The sequence below is a fragment of the Genypterus blacodes genome, unplaced genomic scaffold, assembly GCF_046128005.1.
Source record: "Genypterus blacodes isolate CSIRO-AG114 ecotype Tasmania unplaced genomic scaffold, CSIRO-AGI_Gbla_v1 ptg000059l_1, whole genome shotgun sequence".
Classification (NCBI taxonomy): Eukaryota; Metazoa; Chordata; class Actinopteri; order Ophidiiformes; family Ophidiidae; genus Genypterus; species Genypterus blacodes.
Genome location: NW_027466871.1, coordinates 1,388,828 through 1,407,192, shown reverse-complemented (window position 1 = coordinate 1,407,192; position 18,365 = coordinate 1,388,828). Strand labels below are relative to the sequence as shown.

At 44.3% G+C, this 18,365-nt stretch overlaps 4 protein-coding genes across 10 annotated transcripts in view; all 4 read right to left on the bottom strand.

The window, feature by feature from the left end:
- The window catches only part of kif13a (kinesin family member 13A), a 31,287-nt gene extending 25,701 nt beyond the window's left edge, over window positions 1-5,586 (bottom strand). For 4 of the 6 annotated variants that reach the window (XM_076153755.1, XM_076153756.1, XM_076153759.1 and 1 more), the window contains exons 1-2: window positions 4,935-5,585; window positions 4,623-4,713 (exon numbers count right to left, since the gene is read on the bottom strand). In XM_076153755.1, the coding sequence (XP_076009870.1) occupies window positions 4,623-4,713; window positions 4,935-4,989 (146 nt within the window). In that variant the 5' untranslated portion in view covers window positions 4,990-5,585. Of the gene's footprint in view, window positions 1-4,622; window positions 4,714-4,934 lie in introns of all 6 variants that reach the window. The other 2 variants (XR_012963846.1, XM_076153760.1) reach the window with 1 other exon arrangement.
- A 344-nt stretch (window positions 5,587-5,930) lies between these two features.
- LOC143003292 (E3 ubiquitin-protein ligase NHLRC1-like) lies at window positions 5,931-7,308 on the bottom strand. Its single transcript, XM_076153881.1, has one exon. It carries the CDS (start codon window positions 7,157-7,159, stop codon window positions 5,942-5,944), a length of 1,218 nt encoding a protein of 405 aa, XP_076009996.1. The 5' UTR covers window positions 7,160-7,308; the 3' UTR covers window positions 5,931-5,941.
- A 764-nt stretch (window positions 7,309-8,072) lies between these two features.
- ptdss1a (phosphatidylserine synthase 1a) lies at window positions 8,073-14,950 on the bottom strand. Of its 2 annotated transcripts, XR_012963850.1 has the most exons (14): window positions 14,524-14,950; window positions 13,844-13,935; window positions 13,516-13,560; window positions 13,263-13,387; window positions 13,014-13,172; window positions 12,573-12,724; window positions 12,131-12,272; window positions 11,156-11,268; window positions 10,958-11,023; window positions 10,570-10,669; window positions 10,300-10,371; window positions 9,830-9,896; window positions 8,952-9,687; window positions 8,073-8,915 (listed from the first exon to the last, which is right to left on the bottom strand). XR_012963850.1 is itself a non-coding variant. In XM_076153907.1 (13 exons), exons 1-13 carry the CDS (start codon window positions 14,703-14,705, stop codon window positions 9,593-9,595), a joined length of 1,410 nt encoding a protein of 469 aa, XP_076010022.1. In that variant the 5' UTR covers window positions 14,706-14,950; the 3' UTR covers window positions 8,073-9,592. The 2 variants fall into 2 exon arrangements, 1 of the variants encoding a protein (XP_076010022.1); XM_076153907.1 differs by having other exon boundaries at window positions 8,073-9,687.
- A 1,208-nt stretch (window positions 14,951-16,158) lies between these two features.
- The window catches only part of LOC143003205 (uncharacterized), a 2,751-nt gene continuing 544 nt past the window's right edge, over window positions 16,159-18,365 (bottom strand). The window contains exons 3-7 of the mRNA XM_076153728.1: window positions 18,272-18,361; window positions 18,097-18,153; window positions 17,521-17,619; window positions 17,319-17,435; window positions 16,159-17,228 (exon numbers count right to left, since the gene is read on the bottom strand). Of these exons, the coding sequence (XP_076009843.1) occupies window positions 17,199-17,228; window positions 17,319-17,435; window positions 17,521-17,619; window positions 18,097-18,153; window positions 18,272-18,361 (393 nt within the window). The 3' untranslated portion in view covers window positions 16,159-17,198. The remainder of the gene's footprint in view (window positions 17,229-17,318; window positions 17,436-17,520; window positions 17,620-18,096; window positions 18,154-18,271; window positions 18,362-18,365) is intronic.

Below are 18,365 nucleotides of genomic sequence, written 5' to 3'. Positions count from 1 at the left end.
AGCCTGCAACACTTTCCCATAATAGGAAGCCTACGCACTGTTTAAAGGAGACGGGTTGATAGCGGCGATGGTGCGTAACCAAAATTGAGAGCACATTACTTAATGGAAAGGTTGATTACTTGCACGTAGCACTGGGAGCAAAACGGAAAGACAAAAGGAACATTCCTGAGGGCAGCCATAGGACAACGCAGCATTCATTGGGTGCAGGCTTGTTTTGGAGAGCATGATGACACTTGGTCATGTGTGACTCCAGACAAACATTACCCAACCCCTAAAGTTCACTAATCGACCACACTGGGCTAGGCTGAGTTGGGTAAACATAATCTTACCCATCTGTGGTGCAGAATTGAACCAAGCCCGCTGACAGCACTTGGAAGTATTTAAAATGTCTTCCTAAGCCGATACGTCCGTGACATGCGGAGGTTGACGCTCGCCTGCGGTGTTAACAATCAGTTTGAAAGAATTTGTCTTAATGGCAGAAGAGCTTTAATGTAAAAGTAGAGATTTTTCTTAGGTGAGGAAGTGTAATTTGCAGCTTCCTCCTGGGCCGCACTTCAACTGAAGCTCCTCTCCACGCCGCATCATTCACATCAGAATACCCCGAGTAAACAAGATAATAATCAAGTGCAACCGAACGGAGCCCTTGTAATCATCAGTGATAAGAAAGAGATTAGAGGGAAAATTACACGCTTGGTTACAGACATCAGATGGAAACGTACTTCCAGTGAACATCTTGTCTTGCTGCACAGTGGAGTAGGTGGAGGACGCAAAAACAAAAAAGCCCACGTCAGCACTACAAAGACAAAACGTTTAACATTTCACTCGAGTATGATGACAGAAGACAAAAGGCTGCACCTTCCTCTAACATTAACCAGACTCCAGTCTACCTCCTAGACATGTTGGGGGTTATCGAGGCTTTTGAAAAAAGCTTGTGTATGAACCGTGGAGTTAAGAGATATGGCGAAAGAGGGATTACATGAGGAACATTTTCAAAAATCTTGGTGGCCCTGAGTGCAATTGTTGTAAATGGATGGACACGTTAGGGCATGAAAGATGTAACATGGCCCCTTTGTGTGAGTGGAAGGGTATTTTCTTGTCATGATGCTCCACCACTGATCCTCTCTGCAGACAGTTGCCTCAGGTATTTCTCTGGCTCGCCACCCCCACTTCCATTGTGTCCAAGCCCCCAAAGGATACAAGACGGGCGTTTGAAACCAAAACTCTGTTCCCAGAATCCCATTTCAAATATGCAAGTCGTGCCATCTTGAGACGTATGAAAGATGAAACTGAGAAACGTGATTACAAACATTGGGGGGGGCGAAATCCAACCTGTTGCCCTGAAGTCACAGCCCACGGATCGTTTGCCCAACTCCTCAAGTTTACAGTTAATTTCTCAGGCACGGATCAGAGGGAACGGGGGGGTCACGAGTGCTGCTACAATGTGACACGGTGCAAAGAACAAGGCTTAGTCATCAAAGTAAAGCTCCCATAATTTCTTTAAATTCTTCACATGACTTAAATGTTTTCACGGTTTGTGTAAAACTCAACGACTCAACTAAATCCCAAGTTCACCCCGCTGGTGACAGATTTGTCATCTTTAATTTTGAAGTGCCAAAGCCAATTCATTACTTTCCACGGTCATATTAAATGTTTCATTCATAGTCTTCAACATCGAGCTCGTTTAATTAAATGTTTCTCCATAAAATATCTATTATCGCTGTGCCTTTCCTAAGCCTGTGCCTGAGCGTTCCCATGGGAGAGCAAACGTTCCCATGATCCGAGCCCTGCGGCCACGTTTGGCGTGTTAATACCCAGTAAATCTGACACATTTTCAACACAGGGGAACAGGTGTCTTCAAAACAAGGCAAAGTCTTAAAAGATCAGGGTATTCCTCTCTGAGGCACCACAAGCTGCACTGAGGAAAATTATATGCTTCGGGAAAACCATGGCAGTCTAAACACCCGACCGAGAGCAGGAGCATTTCCAAGATCAATAAGATGTTTTTTTTATCAACAGCACTCGCGCTGAAATGTTTAAGACTCATCCTGAGCCTGACGTATATATTTAAGTGAGGAAAGACAGACCGCAAATTTAAGACCCATACTGCGGTATAAAACCTCACCAAATGTGATACTTGATAGCACATTCTCTGTCATCCTCACTGAATGTATTTTCCTTAGAATTACAAGTGATAGAACTATGGAAAGGCAAGGCCGTGCATGGCTTCAACGGCATGAAGAAATGACTCGGGTCATCCTTTGTGACTTTTTAAAAGGCAGATAGAATGAAAGTGAGCGACGATCCTTCTCGACGTTTCATTAAAAGAGCATAAATGAGTGTGAAGAGAGAAGACGACACAATGTCCCGCTGGGCTCTCCGGAAATGAGTCCTGCATAAACAACTTGTTTTTGCGATCCTGCATATTTCAGGAGTGAAAAGCTCTTGGGTTAGATCCAAAAACATAATCATCTATACCTCCCAAAATATTTTTGTCGTTTATTTGACCTCACCCACAAAAACCTTTTGTTCCATTGTATCCTATTCATGAATGCTAATGCAGCTTTGAGCGTGATTTGTTTAACTGCCTGGAACCGAGCCGTTGTGTGGTAATTTCTGCTCTGATAATGACCTTAAATACAGGTTAATGTGTGTGTGAGGAGGGGTAGGGGTGGGGGAGCAAGCTCGTTACCATTTAATGCTGACTGTTGATGGAACAGCAGAGAAAGTGTTAGGCTACATTTTAACAAGACTGGATCTGGGCCATGAGAAAAACCTTGAATGTGGTGTGTGTGTGTGTGTGTGTGTATAGTGGCGAGTATGACTTCATTCTCAGTGGTCTGGACCTGTGTAGACGAAATGAATCATCCCTACAGACTTTATTTGCACCCACGAGTTCAGCTGTTTGAATATGTGACAAGACAACAGCGAGAAGAGAGCAACCAAAAAGGCCACGAAACTGCAAAAAACAGCTGTGATGTGAGAAATGATCTCATGTCTCTGACCATCAGGAACACAAAGTAGAACCATTACTGGCCTCCAGTGTGTGTTGAGCAGGTCCAGAGAGGCCCTTTCAATAGAGTTTGAGCGCACGTCCCATCTGAAGCCATCAGTAAATATGGTGTTTCTTCTGACCTTCAATATGCCAACACAGTGTGAAACATAAGAGGACGGTTAGCTCTCATTTCCGTGCGGCGCTCTATATACATTTCTCCTCTTGTAGCCTTCATAATGGCTTATATACATGTACAACCAAGCCCACTTCAAAAGCCATAGCATGGCCCTACACTGTCCAGACACTGGAAGATAAACAACAAAGCAAATAAGCTGGCATGTAAATAAGGTTTTGACTCTTGAGGTTTTATGATAATCTGTTCCAGTTTGACAGTCTGTCTGTTGTCTCCAGAGCCTCACAGCTTCTTCACGCGTCCAACACGTCAAACCGCTTCTCACCCACCGCCTTGATATTTAACCTGATATTTATAAATGCAAAGTCCTATGGTATCACAATGCTGAGGTGAATATTATTGGAGTGTTCATGTGAATTACATAACATAAGCTTAGGCAGTAAAAGATCATGTTGCAAGCAGGTGGGTGACTGCCATCATGACCTCAGCAGCAGTGCAGGCTTCCTATTCGTCTGAACCTTACGAGCAAAAACCTTCTTAGAAATCCGTCTTATACTGAACAAGTTTACAGTTTATGCACAAATGTGACTATATATGTATTTTGAAAGACTAGACCAGGGCTGGCAAAGCTTGTCAAAGTTGCTAGGAAGGCGATTGAGGTGCAACAAACTCAGCTCCAGGACACCTGCATGCAGTAAGCCTGTTATCAATAAGGTTCAATCAATACTTCACTCAACTGATCCCATTTGGAAGGAGTTTGATCTCCTACACGCCACCATGACAAGGACAAGGGCCTCTTTTATCCCTGTGGCTTTGATAAACACAACATGTTGTGGTAGCCTTAAGTTTAACATTATTATAATTTCAATTGACAGCACAGAACTTGCCTTGATTTGCTTTTGTAGTTTTCGATCATTCCATCTATCATTTTTCCATGTGTAAGTCCAAATAGTAGGCGTGTCTCTATTGCAGTTAGTCATCTTGTTATGTTGGTACATCTGTTTATTGTTTTTATATGTGTTGTGCCTCTTATGCCAAATTCTTTTTGGGATAACAATAAAGCAGAATTTACAGTGGAAGGTGGTTTTAGCTGGATTGAAGGTCTGGTAACTTACTGGAGAGACTTTACATACTCTGTCTGGAGTGTTATTGTTACTATATATTGCACCGTGAGCAGGATAAAGTTTTTACAGTGAGTGTCTGGGACTGTAGCGGTGCCGTGAGCATTCTTCTGACCTTTCACTGAGCCCACAAACCTTACGACCATTTCCTAAAGACCCAGAATTTGCCTTATTCTAAAAAAAGAAAACAATCTGTGAGACTTTTATAGAGGGGCAGCACACACACCAACCACACTGAGATACACCAAGCTGAGTGCACTGTGCTCTATGTGCTACACTCCACTTAGTTGCAGTTATGATACAAAGTCATATAATGCCTATAATCACAGATATATGAGCAAACAGAGACTGTTGACAGTGTTTTAAACTTGTTTACCTGTTCTCCCCCTTTGCACTGGAGGGTGGTGGGTGTAGAACTGTCTGGTTGTCCTCCATATCCAGGACACATTTTGTATTCAGTTCAATTTCTGCAGAAACACGTTTGTTGGGAAAGTAAAAAAGAGGGATTCGCGGGGGGAACAATAGTAGTTTTTGACCGTTTTTCAAACAGTGGAGTCAGGCTCAGAATTCAAGCTTGAAGCAGCAATGGCGTAGAAATGCAAACTTTCATCACAGTGAATGTAGCGTGAAAGCCAAAGCGACAAAAGGCAGGAATTAGCCAAAGAGAAGCCATGGTTGGTACACTTACCCCTGCGGTTCATGGGCCGGACTCTCACTGCAACTTTTACCTTCGTATCCGACATTTTCGTCCACTTTTCTCTCCCACCCTGCCTGCCTCCCTGTCCGCCTGCCTGTCTGCCTGCCTGCCTGCGCGCGGAGCTATCAACCTATAGCTCACAACCCCGACAACGACACGCAATTTCTGCCGGATTTTTAAACACACAAACCCGAAATAGTCCACACCTCGAGAAGAAAAGATGTCAATTTGTTCATTTTTAATACTCCTTTATATCCACCCGGGCTGGTTAGTCGCGTAAATCCCGCTGCGTGCTCCAGCCTCGGACAGCATCCCCACCGCCATCTTCCACTGGGAGCACTGCTCTCCTCTCAGGCTGGAGGAGCTCTGCGGCCGGAGGGGGGACAGGCTTCGCTGAGCGGGGGGACACCCGGGGACCTGGGACACGGAGCGGGATGACGAGATGGACCACGTCCGCTGACAACAAGCATTATTTCACTGCTTGTCTGCCGAAGACAGTGGAGGACAGAGTTCGTTAATAGCAACTTTTAATCAGCCGTATTAAGTGTATCTCAGTCTCTCTCTCTCTCTCTCTCTCTCTCTCTCTCTCTCTCTCTCTTTTTCTTTTCCCTGTCTGCCTGTCAAGCTTCCTGTCTCTCTGCACCATCAACACACGTGTAATTTGCGCTTGTCAGTTGTCATCGACACACATTAATGAGTTTTTTTTATGGTAGAGTTCCATTCAGGCTTTGCCAGGTCTGCTATCGTGCTACTAGGCGTGTTGGCTCACTGACACACCTAAATGGAACGGTGCCATCGCTATAACGCTTGTTGATGTTATTCATTCTTAACTCATGTGCTTTCCCTGCTTACGTCATATGAAACTCCATGTGAAACAAAACTCATATTTACACTAGGCTGTAAGATCCAGTTTATTATAATCACATTAAACATTCCATCCAAAACAAAAGCTACAACATAAGATATGATTTCACATAAGATGCACTATTGTTCACATATTATATATCATTGGATTTAGCAGAGTAAATCTTCACTGTATGGTCTCCACTGTCCAGAACACAGAGTGAGTTGTTCAGTGACACTAGTCCCACAGGGCGGATAAGTTGATTTGCCACAAGAGGCCTTGGGGTTGGGCCGGTCTGAAGCTTCCCCAAACTCCAAATCACCCCCTGATTGGAGTCTATCACGTTCACATCTCCGTCTGGGTCAAAAGCCACACCTGACATGCTCAGGCTGACGTTGCACTGCAGACTCAGGCTGAAGCCGTCTGTCTGATAAAGGATCTGGAAGTCTTTTGTAAACACTTTAAGTCTGGTGGCTTGATGTTTGTCATCAATAAGATGTTCGATCACTGCTGTGCTCCCTGTCAGCTGACAGCAGGCCACCGCTCTGGGATGCTGGAGGTCAGTAACGGCTGCTTGATGCTCCAGGGGGACACCGTGATGATAGTCCACCGAAATCCGGGAAAGCGTGCCGGCTTGGGCATCCGAGACCAGGATGTGCCCACAGCTGTTTATGTCCACACCCCATGGCAGCTGGAAATTCTTGACTGTCATCACGTGGCAACCCCTGGAGGTGAAAACCTTCACAGCTTTATCCCCTGCATCAGTCACAACCACATAACCACAGGGAGTCACCGCCACATCTAGCGGGTAACAGATTTCCCCCTGAGCTTGTCCTCTCTGCCCAAAACTGTGAAGCTTTCGGCCCTGTGGATTGAAGACGACCAATCTTCTCTCTCCGTCATGCACCACCACTATTGTCCCCGATGACTTAAACACAGCTATCCCTGTGGGGTTGATGAGAGTCCCCCAGCCACCAAAAGCTGTGCAGAGCAGCAGAGTCGTGGATCTCAGACCTGAGGCCCTGCTGATGTTTCCCTTTGTCCCACAAGGACCAGTGAAGGATCTTGGACGCCAAGACAACAGCAGCTCCTGGAGGTCACTTAGGCCCCGGCAGTGGGAGGTGCTGTCAGCACTGCACAGCTTTCGGCAGAATGGACATTCCAGCTTCTTTAGGAGAGGGTGAGATAGAGCCGTGATGCATTCCAGACAGAGCACATGGCCACAGGTAAGGTTGTGTGGTCTGCGCTCCTTCACCTGGGTGCTGAACTTCTCAAAACAGACTTTACATTCCAGCAAGTTGATCTGGATCTCTCTCAGAATCCCTGCAGGCCTCAGGCTGCCAGGACCCAGGGAAGCAGTAGCCTCAGCCATGACTGAAATATCCTGAAGTTCTTAACATGCACGGGTGCTTTCTGCAGGAAACACAGAAAGAATATAGACTCTGTAAATGAAATGAGATGGCGAGAGGCAGGAAAGAGGCCATGTGAGAGCTCAGCAACACCCAAACTGACGTCCCAGGCTTAAGGCCCAGAATAGTCACATGACGAGCTGCACAGCACTGAGGCTCTCTGCTGCCCTCCTTTGGAAATCCTGTGACACACACTTGCACAGATGCCCTTGCAAACACTTGGATGTTTTGAACCTTGCAGAATTCTGTGAAACCATCAGCATTTACATTCTGTGAGAGTTTTAAAAAGGTTTATTTCTTTTAATGTATATTTTGTGAATATACAAAGGTCATTGGATTTAAAACTGGGATGCTGAGGCAATGACAGTGACATGAGAGGGGCAAACAATGATGAGTCAAATGCAGGATGACTCAGAAACTTCATATTTGGGATCTTTCAACACTTGGGTCCAGAAACATGCTTTTCAGTACAATCCCTGAATTCTTACCTGCCAAAGCCCTTCAGGTTATATTTGTTCCTGTTGTTTTCCAAGTGAAGATCAACAGTTCCTTGAAATATATCTTGTTATAGGTCAGTACAAGGCAGCTATTTCAGTCTGTTAGTGCCACGGTGTGCAGACTGAGTGAAATCTGATCCGAGAAGGGCAGCGCTCCAGTCAGCCAATCCCGCTCTGCTTTGCTGCAGCACAGCGGCTCTGCAGGGGTCAAGCAAGGTCATTTGTGATTTCCTATTGTTAAGAATGTAAATGTATACCCAGTAATGTGTACATAACAGGAATTTATTAAAACAAAATGAATTAAATGCGTCATAAAACCATTTGGTTTGATGTGTAGCAGCGATGAAAGCACCAACAATGACAGTACCAAGAGTTTAAGAGGAAATGTAAAATGTTTTAATATGTCTCATTAGTTCACAGTGAAAAAGAACAGCACAAGTTGCTTTCAACAGAATTGTTTTGGCAAATGACATCAAATTCCAGAGACAATGTACCATTTATAGTCTAGCGAGGGAGCCTGGTCCATTTCACAGAGGTCAACGTCTGGATTGTCTAGGACTACGAGGGACACATCTGCACTGAGACGACACCGCCAGAGCAAATGAAAAATCAGCCTTTGATAAAGCACTCAAGAGGACACACATCAGACACAAATCCTCTAATTTAGTCTCAATACAAACTGCAAAATATCAGCTATAAAATAACACAAACAGGCACAGGGGGTGAATTAAAATGTGAGACGGAGGGTGAAAGACAAAAATAACAATACTGGTGTTCAGATGTGTGTGTTGAAATACAAAGATCGTTTGACTACTACAGGTATATTTTACTAAAACACTTCAAGTTGTTTTTTTGACACGGCCATGCAAATACAATAAAGGCAATAACAAGCATGTCAGTGAAACAAAGCACCTGCACACACGCACGCACACACACACGCAGGTAGAAGCAGAAAACATGCAGGAATCTGAAGGAGTGCCCTCTGTTGTCCGTATAGCAAAAATAATAGCAGCCACGAATGGACAGCGAGAGTAAAACATTACTCAAGGTCACAATATTTCACAAGATACTCAAACGTTACAAATGTACAGTACATCCACATAAACATTCTGGAAATAAAAGTGCTTAAACTGTGTGCTTTGCTTTGATCCAGGTCAAACACAAAATGTCAGACAATGATGCCAACATGCTTCAAAACTGGCTGCATGGAATTCCTGTCCACCTTCACACACACACACACGCGCGCGCGCGCGCACACACACACACACACACACACACACACACACACACACACACACAGCTGAGAAATAAAAATACAAACTGTAAAGGAAATGTGAGGAATCTTTGCGCCGTAGACGAACAAGCTTAATTTAATGACATCATTTCTAAATAATGGCTTTTAGTATTGAATGTGTTGAATCAAAGAAGTTGTTAGGGCTTTAAATGAACCGCTCAAGTTTACACGAACCATTAATGATATATTGTATCATAGAATAAATGTTATATGTAAATCATAGTTTTTTTTATTTTTTTAGATACACTACTCCTGCATTGCCTACTCTCTCTTCTCCTCTCACACACACTCACACACACCTTTTCCTCACTCTCACAGACGCCTGTGGTGAGTGATGTAAGGAGCTATTATGACTACAGCACCACTGAAGCGTGCGTCTCTGTAGTCCAAGCCTCCTGTTAACACCGCGTGGACCTGCTCCTCCTCCCCCTCTTCCTCCTCCTCCTACTCGTCTCCACTCCCTCTGTTGTACGTCAGTGCTTTCCTGCAGTTTAAAACACACCAGGAAGTGGTCACATTTTTACCCACTTCCCACCTGATCCCTCACTCGGTGCCTCTCAGAGTGAAGTCAGCAGCGGTCCACCGGCTTCCAGCTTTCGATACTCCTACTGGCTGTCCAGGCCGTTGACAGACTGAGTCTTCCTGGAGCTCTTTCCTCTGTGTCTGGTCACCGGGGCGTCGCTGTCGTCCTCTGTATCATCTAAAAAGCATGAAGATAACACATCCCAAATGAAATAGATGATTATAATAACTGATCCACGGTGCGAGTTTGGCACAGCAACCACTAGGGGTCAGTCATGCATCATAAGTTATGGCAGGGAGGGAATAATAACATACTGTACCTTTAAACCTTTCGAAGACATGGTCAGCGTACTCTGAGTAGAGACTGTCCTCGCACTCTGACAGGTTCTGTGAGAGGAGGAGAAAAGGAGGTTGAGACGCGTGACACACATTCTATTAACTAGAACAGGGAACATATAGGAGCCGGCTGATCCAGCATATCCTATAGGGTAACCTGAGCCACAGGGAGGGACCTGTGAATGGAGGGAAAAGATGCAACATCACAATCACTGTGGTCCCTTGACAGTAAAGTCAGCAGTCTTTGTTTAGACCCACAGCACAGAAAGTGTGGAGCAGCGTTTCCTTTAAGCTCAACAACCATCAAACATTAACACACACACACACACGCTCTATAAATAGACCTGCTTGTAAAAATGCTGCCGTCACCTTGTGGGCTGTGTGAGGTCGAGCTATAGATACATATGAACAGTATTGTGACCGCTACAATGTCAAAGCTAAGCTAAACACACACCTTTTTTTTCTTTGGACCATAGTTTTCTGCACACCACACCATCCCAAACAGGCACAGGAATGTAATGAAGGCCTAGAACAAAAAAAGGAAAATCAATAACCAATGACTTGCAGTGAGCGTTAAGTGGATCACATTGTTTTTAATCACTATAATCGAAGTCAAATGTGAAAAATAAGGTTTATGGTCTGGTGGTGAGGATTTTAAAGCTTAGAGTTCCATGTTTTATAATGCATGATGTGCTGTCCGTCTGTCCGTGCTGCCGGATCTTACCAGACACACCAGCCAGAGAATCACGTAGAGGATCTGCGTTTTAGAGAACAAGTCCTGCCCAAACTTGATACACGCCAAAGCCTCCAGAAAGGCAATTGCCCTGTGATTGGGAAATGGAAGAAAAGCACAATGTACACGCGTGAAATCTGACCTGGCCTGCAGCCGACAGTGATGTGTGTGTAAATGAACACGACAGGTACGGGGATTTGGTGAGGTGTCTGTTAACCGACATGTCTGTTCACGCCCACATCGTCACCTGCTGTACTGGGACTCGTACTCGCCGCCTTGGGCTGTTTACACATACACGCAAACCTCACACCTGCGCTGACGTTTGTGAATATAGAAAGTCTAAGGCAACTGTGAGGTCGTTCTCAAGAGTCTCACTTACCCAAACACCCAACACTGGGTCCCAACCCGCTTGCACTGCGTATCTGTAAGGTATGCGTAATACTGCCTAAAGGGGGGAAACAAACACAACAAATGCAACATTTAAAACAAGGAAGTGTAGTAAGCATGTGTGTGTGTGTGTGTGTGTGTGTGTGTAATCACTTAGCCTAGGACGCAAGAGTTCAGTCTGTCCTCATACCTCACTGTCGGCGCTGTGATGATGCCAACAAACAGGATGCGACACCAGCTCAGAGCGTGACTCGCAGGGAAGATAAATATGTGCTTGAGGAAGAACGTGTTCAACTCCGTCAGCTGTAAAAGGGGAGAACGAGGGAGACGGGAGAGAATCATTCATTACGCTTGGCACTCATCTGTTTCAATCAAGAACAAGACGTCTGTGATGACTGTACAAGAAGTGATGTCTCTTTGTTAAAGCACCATACAGTATGAATACATTTGGGACATTTCTAAAGGACATGATCTGGTGTTTGTTGCTTCAAAGCCTCACACACACACACACACACACACCTGGTACTGCCACACAGTTTTATTTGACTTGGCTGATTAGACGTCTTCTCAAGGAGCGGCCGCAATAAATGTGGCAGAATGGTTTGACGACACGCAGAGGTGGAAAAGGAAGTAGTGTGGCCACGGTTGTAAAAATGTAACATTCTTAACCGTCACCAGACTGAGCACACTGGGGTCATCGCTCGTCTCTTCAACTAATTCACATGGACTGCAAATTACTGTTTAAATCCTCTGGAGTGTTGGGAACTGCCTGAGCAGGATCGTTCTGCTGCATCACCGCACAAGAATGAGCGCGACTTGCAGCTTTCACGGCTGTGGCAGGCAGCGACTGGAGTTCTGCGGCGAGCACAGGAACTTACTCAACTTCTCCATGCCCGCCCCCCCCCCCCCCCCCCCCCATTACTGTAAATCGCTCCGACTTAATCCAGCCCATCTTTCATGCTCGTAGGATTAACTGTTAATGTGCAGACGGCAGGACACTCATGCATTATATGGATCCATCTGAGACACGTTTCAGGTTTCAACAACAGGGGAGATAATTAGATTAGCCTGGATTTAAAAGGCAACACACCCCGGATGATCCCCGACTAGTCTGCACTTAGTCACCGTGACGAGAGGGCGAGAGGGGATTTTCTCGCTGACCCACCTGCCAGATGATCATGAAGAGATAGACGCCCATCACCCGCTGCAGGGAAGACTTGGGGTCCAGCCAGCGTACGTACGTCCAACTGGCGGGGGTGAACTGCAGCGCGGCTCGTTTGATCTTCCCTGTGGTGGTGTGGATGTCTCTGCATGAGAAAAAACAAAAGACAGATTTACTATGTTAGTGCACCAGCCGGCAACAGATGAAACTAATGCCACCGCATGAATGAATAATTCAATCGCCCCTCCGCTCCCTCATGAACATGCCAGATCATATTTCTAAGTGACAGAAACAAAATGTATGCGCCTGAAAATTCGGTTTATGAACGCCTAATTCAATTTCACGGGACGATAAATCACTCGGGGGGGGGGGGGGGGGGGGGGAAATGTGACTACAGCAGAGTCAGCATGCTGTCATGATCACTTGAAAGAGTGCAAAGTCATACTTAATACTGGCCCAGTGGTAGGTCCTCATCTCCAAAAAGCGGCAGACAGTCATGCCGAGCCAGATTCCTCCACCGTTACACAGCAGTATGTCAAGAATCACCTGGTCCCACCAGCACTCGGCAAAGTTAGGCAGCAGATGCATGAAAAAGAGCTGGAGAAGAAGAGGAGAAGAAGAGGCTATGAGACTCTGAACCACACAGGGACATGTAGACAACAGTGAGCTTATATTTATCAAACACACAATAACATTCTCCCTCATGGACAGCACCGGTCAGTGTCTGTTAGAGGATCAGCTGGATCAACTCCTGGGTTCAGCTTGTAATCTAAGCCCGGCTCTCCGTTATAATGAAGAAACAGGAGAAGCAGGCAAACAGAGACGGAGAGAGAGGAGTGACGTGCCACAGTGTGACACAAGATTTTCATCCTGGTGCACCATGTACCTCAGTGAGCTCCCAGGTAATACTGATGGTCCAGCAGAGACCGTAGCTGCGGATGAGCAGGGCCTTCATGCCCCAGCCCCAGAAATGGCTGAAGGCAAAAATGTCAAAGTGACTCAGGATTCTCTCCCAGGTGATAACGTGGCAGTTAACTGCATATTCCTGCGCAGAGCAACAGAGATGTCATGCATTCACAATGAGTGTTTACCCCTCCCCTCGTAGGGAAAACTGCTGCGTGCAAACCACACTCACCATTATGTCGGCCTCTCTCTTGGCATAGCGCAGGTTTGGGTCCAACCAATACATTAGCTGCTTTACCTGATGCCAGTTCAGGAAGATGATGAAAACCAGGAAGAGGAAGTAGAGGACACTCAGACCTTGACAGTAGAGAGACATGACACCGGGGGAAAGAAAAGAGAGAAGCCTGTTGGCTCACACAAAAACAGGTTTTGCCCAATTTGGGAATCCATCAATCCACTCACTCACTCCCTGTATCAATACTCACCAAAAACAATCCTCCATATAGCCGGATGTGGCCTTGTGAATGGACCTGTATAGAGGCAGACAGAGAAGTTAATCAGCCTTTCTGTGTACGACGTATCACAGCAGCAGTAAACCATAACTGCTGTCATTTAGCAGGACCCTTCCTCTTCCCTAATGCCAGGTGACAGTTGGGATTTCAGGGGTAATGAGACGGTGCCAACATCCGGTGCAAAGGGTTAATGTAAATGTATAGACTGGCTGAACTAATAAACGGGAGCGTGAACTGCTTCCAGCCTCTAATTGTCATTATAGGATGGAAGGAAGATGTGTGTGGGTTTTTTTTAAATCACCATTGGGAAATGCCAGAACGCTGATGATGAGGAAGAAGGAGATGACCAGGATGACGCCCAGCCAGATGTTACTGTCAGGGTTACCATCATCTCTGCAGGGAAATGAACAAACACAACACAGTTACTGTTATGGGACTATGGCTGGTATTAGATTTAGGTAAACTGTGTTAATGAATTGTGTAAATAAATAAGATAAATCCTAATATTTCCCTCATTTCAAACCGTCACAGCCCTTCACATTACACACACTTTATAAGGAGAAACACTGAGCTGATTTGTTGACATTATTACATTACATTGTTAACGTTATGGAACACCTTTCTGACAGATTATAGCATCACAGTTGTCCAAAGAGTGTTACAAAATAAAACTATATCAGCTTGACTTCTTGGTTATACAGAGCAGCTGTGTTTGTACACACACATACACACATACGTGCTGTGTGTCAAATGGACCAAACGAATGTAAACACAGGGACATAACACCTTAAATAAGACTAATCGGTACTCGTATGAAGTTAATTAAGCTCCTGTGTGCTAATATGATAAAGAAGAAGACAAAGAGAGTGAAAGCTAGAGGCTAAGCTGCTCTATGTCTACCTGCTCTGTGCTACCAGAGCATCTCCTCCTGCTGCTAGCTCGCTAGCTAGGCTAACCCTCCGTGCTAACGCTAGCCCGTACCTTGTGAAGGCGAAATACATGAGGCTGAGCACGGCGCAGCTCAGCAGTGTGATGGTGTGCGGCTTGTAGAAGAACTCGATGGTGATGTCCTCCACCTGCTGCTCGTTGATCATTCGGAAATGCATCCTGTAGTTCACATCATCCTTGCTCAGTGTGTGTGACCCGCTATACACGGACGCCATGGCCGGACACAGGGGAGCAGCAGTGGCAGCAACAGAGGCAGCAGCGGCTCCTCGGTCGGTCGGTCTGTCGGTCTGTCAGCGCATTGGAGGAGGACAACAAACACGCACGCACACACGCACAGAAGAAGCAGATAACACACCGAAATGTTCTGAAATAGAAACTACATTACAGAGCGCAAAGACGAGATCGCAACTGGAAGCAGCGATCCGCACATGGTTAAAGCAGGAAAGAGAGTTTGAGCGAGATGTCCTCACTTTTGATGGTGATTGGTGTTCATGTGTGTGTAGGGAGTGTCCCGCCTCAGTGTCTGTCCATCATCATGTGCTTTCTATTATTGCTCGTTGTTCTTTTGTAGCGTGACCTCTACACGGGAACAACTTTATCAAGGACCCACGTAATTGATTTTAAAGGTAGTTGCCCTGATTAAAAGCTCTGAGCAGCCATGACACAAAGCAGGTGGCGGGGCACAGAGTTTACATGTAGCACAACAGCTACAAGTCATTTGAAAGTCGAATGAATGAGCAGGCTGATGTGACGTTCCAACTTGAGACGCGAATGTTTTTACATGTGTCTATAGCGCCCTCGTATGGCCATTGGTGGTTTGACATGCATCTACTTCCGTTTCTTATCCGTGAAGGTTCTCAATCATACAGGTCATGGTATCCAAGGAAGGCTTATCTTATTTTTCACGTTTTATTTTTCTTGTTTTATTGTAGCACAACTGTCAATGTAGTACAACAGCTACAAGTCATTTGAAAGTCGAATGAATGAGCAAGCTGGTGTGACGTTCCAGCTTGAGACGCGTTTGTATTGGTGCCCTCGTGTGGGTTGTCGGTGGTTTGACATGCTTATTTATTTATTTTTTGTGTTTTTCTTTGTTTTTTTTCTTGTAACAAAAGTGTCAAGGATGAAAAGAATAATAAATAATAAAAGCTCAAAAAAGGAAACAATTTCTCTACTTATTTTATACATTGAAGGAATAAATGATATCTTGGGAGGGAGGTTAAAAGCGGAAAATGGCTGGCATGTAGTTGTGGTGAGGGTGAGATGAAGGGGAAGGAAAGACAGCGCCCATCCTTAATAACCTGAACCAGTTGTTCCAGTGTAGCTGCAGTGGCCAGCAGATAAGGCTGTTTTTGCACTGGATGAATATATATGTGTGTAACAGTGAGGAGCAAAGTATACCTGCAACACAGTGGTTCTATAAATCAAAAAAAAAACACAGAAAACATATTTAATGAGAACTTTAAAATGCTGGAGAACAGCTGGAGAAAGTGTCACTTTCATCAGACACTTCAAATTTGACCTTTATATTGAGCTCTATATTTGAAACATAAATGTACTGCACTTGTGATAGTTTGTGTAGGCTGCTGATTTCCTTTTTTCACACCATACAACCACAATGGCATTGTCTACTATAATTAATGTATCGTAAATAAGAACACAAAAACAAACCAAATAGTATTTTTTTATAAATCCATAGCAAAAAATAGTTAAAATGGGATAAAAAGGGAAAGCATACATCATAAGCAGGAAGCAAAGCAGGGACAGGGCAAAACAGTGAAATGCAGTTTGTATAAAATGACAGATGCAAAGTCGTGAAATGATACTGACAGTGTGTTCCCAGGAGCTGTGACACAAAAATCCTTGCCAAGATTAATATTTGATGGGAATACAAGAACCGTCCACTCCTAATATGGACATTGCAACAAACTGAAATAGAAACAAACCAACATTTTGACTGTTCCTATCATGCAAAAAAAGTTTTATAAGCAACCAAGGAGTCAGGAAAAGTCAGGAAAGTCTACTTAGCTCTTATGAATATGTGGATATAGAGCTGGAATTTTGACAGAAGTCATACTTGTAAATGAAAATGTTTTCAATCTCTTACACAGCTATTGGCAGTCATGACAACCAACTGAGAAGCACAGCAAACAGCATTTCCTTTGAATCTTAAGATAACGTGTTACATTCGGACTCATGTGACAGATGGTGACAGAAACGCTTTTATTGATAGACCTTGGTCTATCAGTAAAGACGTTTCTGTCACCATCGCATGCAGAACTACGGTCAAAGCATCACCAATGCTGAGCAAAATATAGCATATTAAACATTATGTAAAGCATACACCATACATGCAAAAATAATAGCAACTGATATCCAACAGGTATATTTACATGCAACACACCGTTTTATATTTCCTACATTTCTAAAACTCGACATAACAAGCAACTCCATCTTTGTGGGTTACATAACGAGGGCTGTGCATTCATATATAATACAGAGACACATCCATTCAAGTCTATGTCATATCAATCAAACTGTACGTTATTTCTGCTCTTTTAATTCCTTTCTCTAAACTAAACCGATTTTAATGTACAACAAAACTTGTTTTCTTTCAGTTATAAAAAACTGAGGTATCTGTTTTTGCGCATGAACTCTTTCTAAGCTGATAGATTGCTGGTTTCGGGATTGTTGAGCTGCTCGGAATTTCAGGCGTTCTGTTTCAGCTTGATAATGGGCTGCAGAAAAATGAACACTACAGTTAGTTATATAAGGATTTACTCCTTGTATGTTCAGCAGCTGTGTGTATGAGGGATGTAGTGACATACCAGAGTGTTGAATTGTTCCCTGCATATTGCTTTACTCAACCAGTAGATCAGGAACAGGGACATCATATTTTCGACCACATGGAGAGTCAGCACAAGTGCCAAGATGCCTTTGAAAACCTGAGGAGACATTGCAGAGCTGTTCGTGAGTTAACTTTTTAGTTAGTAAATGAGTTACTTAGTTGGTGCTGGTAGTTCTGCGTACCGGAATGTGTTGAGGCACCTGTAACATGATACTGCAAAATACGACTACGGCAATTGACCAGAAGAAGCTGATGATGTTCAGGGAGAAGGACATCTTTGCCTGTACAGAGAAAAAGCACATTCTTCTCTTTATACAGTCTGAACCTGCAGAGTCTGGACCTGCAGAGTCTGGACCTGCACAGTCTGGACCTGCACAGTCTGGAGTCTGGAGGCATGGCACGGATTATTCAGTGATCAATCATTGTCATCCGCAGAAGAGATCTCTATCCGATCATCTTTTAGCTGAATCATCCCACCCTGCAGTATTGCCGGACTATGCAGTTACATTTATTAACCTTTATTTACATTTATCCACATAACAATGACAACTATCTTAAAGGAAATAAAAACTCTTTCTTTTTTGTCACTGCTACTTTTTAGCTTTAAATACAATTTCAACCAATACAATTCCTTTTATTTCCTAACCCATATAAGCACCTGTTGTTTGTGTGCAGATCTAGCAAACCTCAACATAAGGCCCAATTATTTTCACTCATAAACTTCATACATAATATTTCATTTGCAGAAGTTTTCTTACCACGTGCATGTTTGGAGAATGTCCTGCAGCATAGGACAGCATACCACAGACCACAAACTATGGTAAGATAATGGTAAGATTTATAGTTATTTCACACAGAAATCTAAAACTACAGTACAGCCAGTATCTGATAACTTAATAAATATACAGTAGTGATTGAGTGTGTCTGTCTTACCAGCACACTGGGCAGAGTGATGGCTAAGTATTCGGTGCCGAAAACAAAACCAAGAGCGATAACAAAGACACCAGCAAGGGACTGAGCTGCCTAG

Excerpts from the sequence above, each read along its gene's own strand:
- LOC143003292 (XM_076153881.1), bottom strand. The coding sequence starts at position 7,159 with ATGGCTGAGGCTACTGCTTCCCTGGGTCCTGGCAGCCTGAGGCCTGCA.
- ptdss1a (XM_076153907.1), bottom strand. The coding sequence starts at position 14,705 with ATGGCGTCCGTGTATAGCGGGTCACACACACTGAGCAAGGATGATGTG. Across the intron at positions 13,173-13,262 it reads AGAGAGAGGCCGACATAATG|GAATATGCAGTTAACTGCCA; the intron begins GTGAGTGTGGTT and ends TGCTCTGCGCAG. Across the intron at positions 12,273-12,572 it reads TACCACTGGGCCAGTATTAA|AGACATCCACACCACCACAG; the intron begins GTATGACTTTGC and ends TTTCTCATGCAG.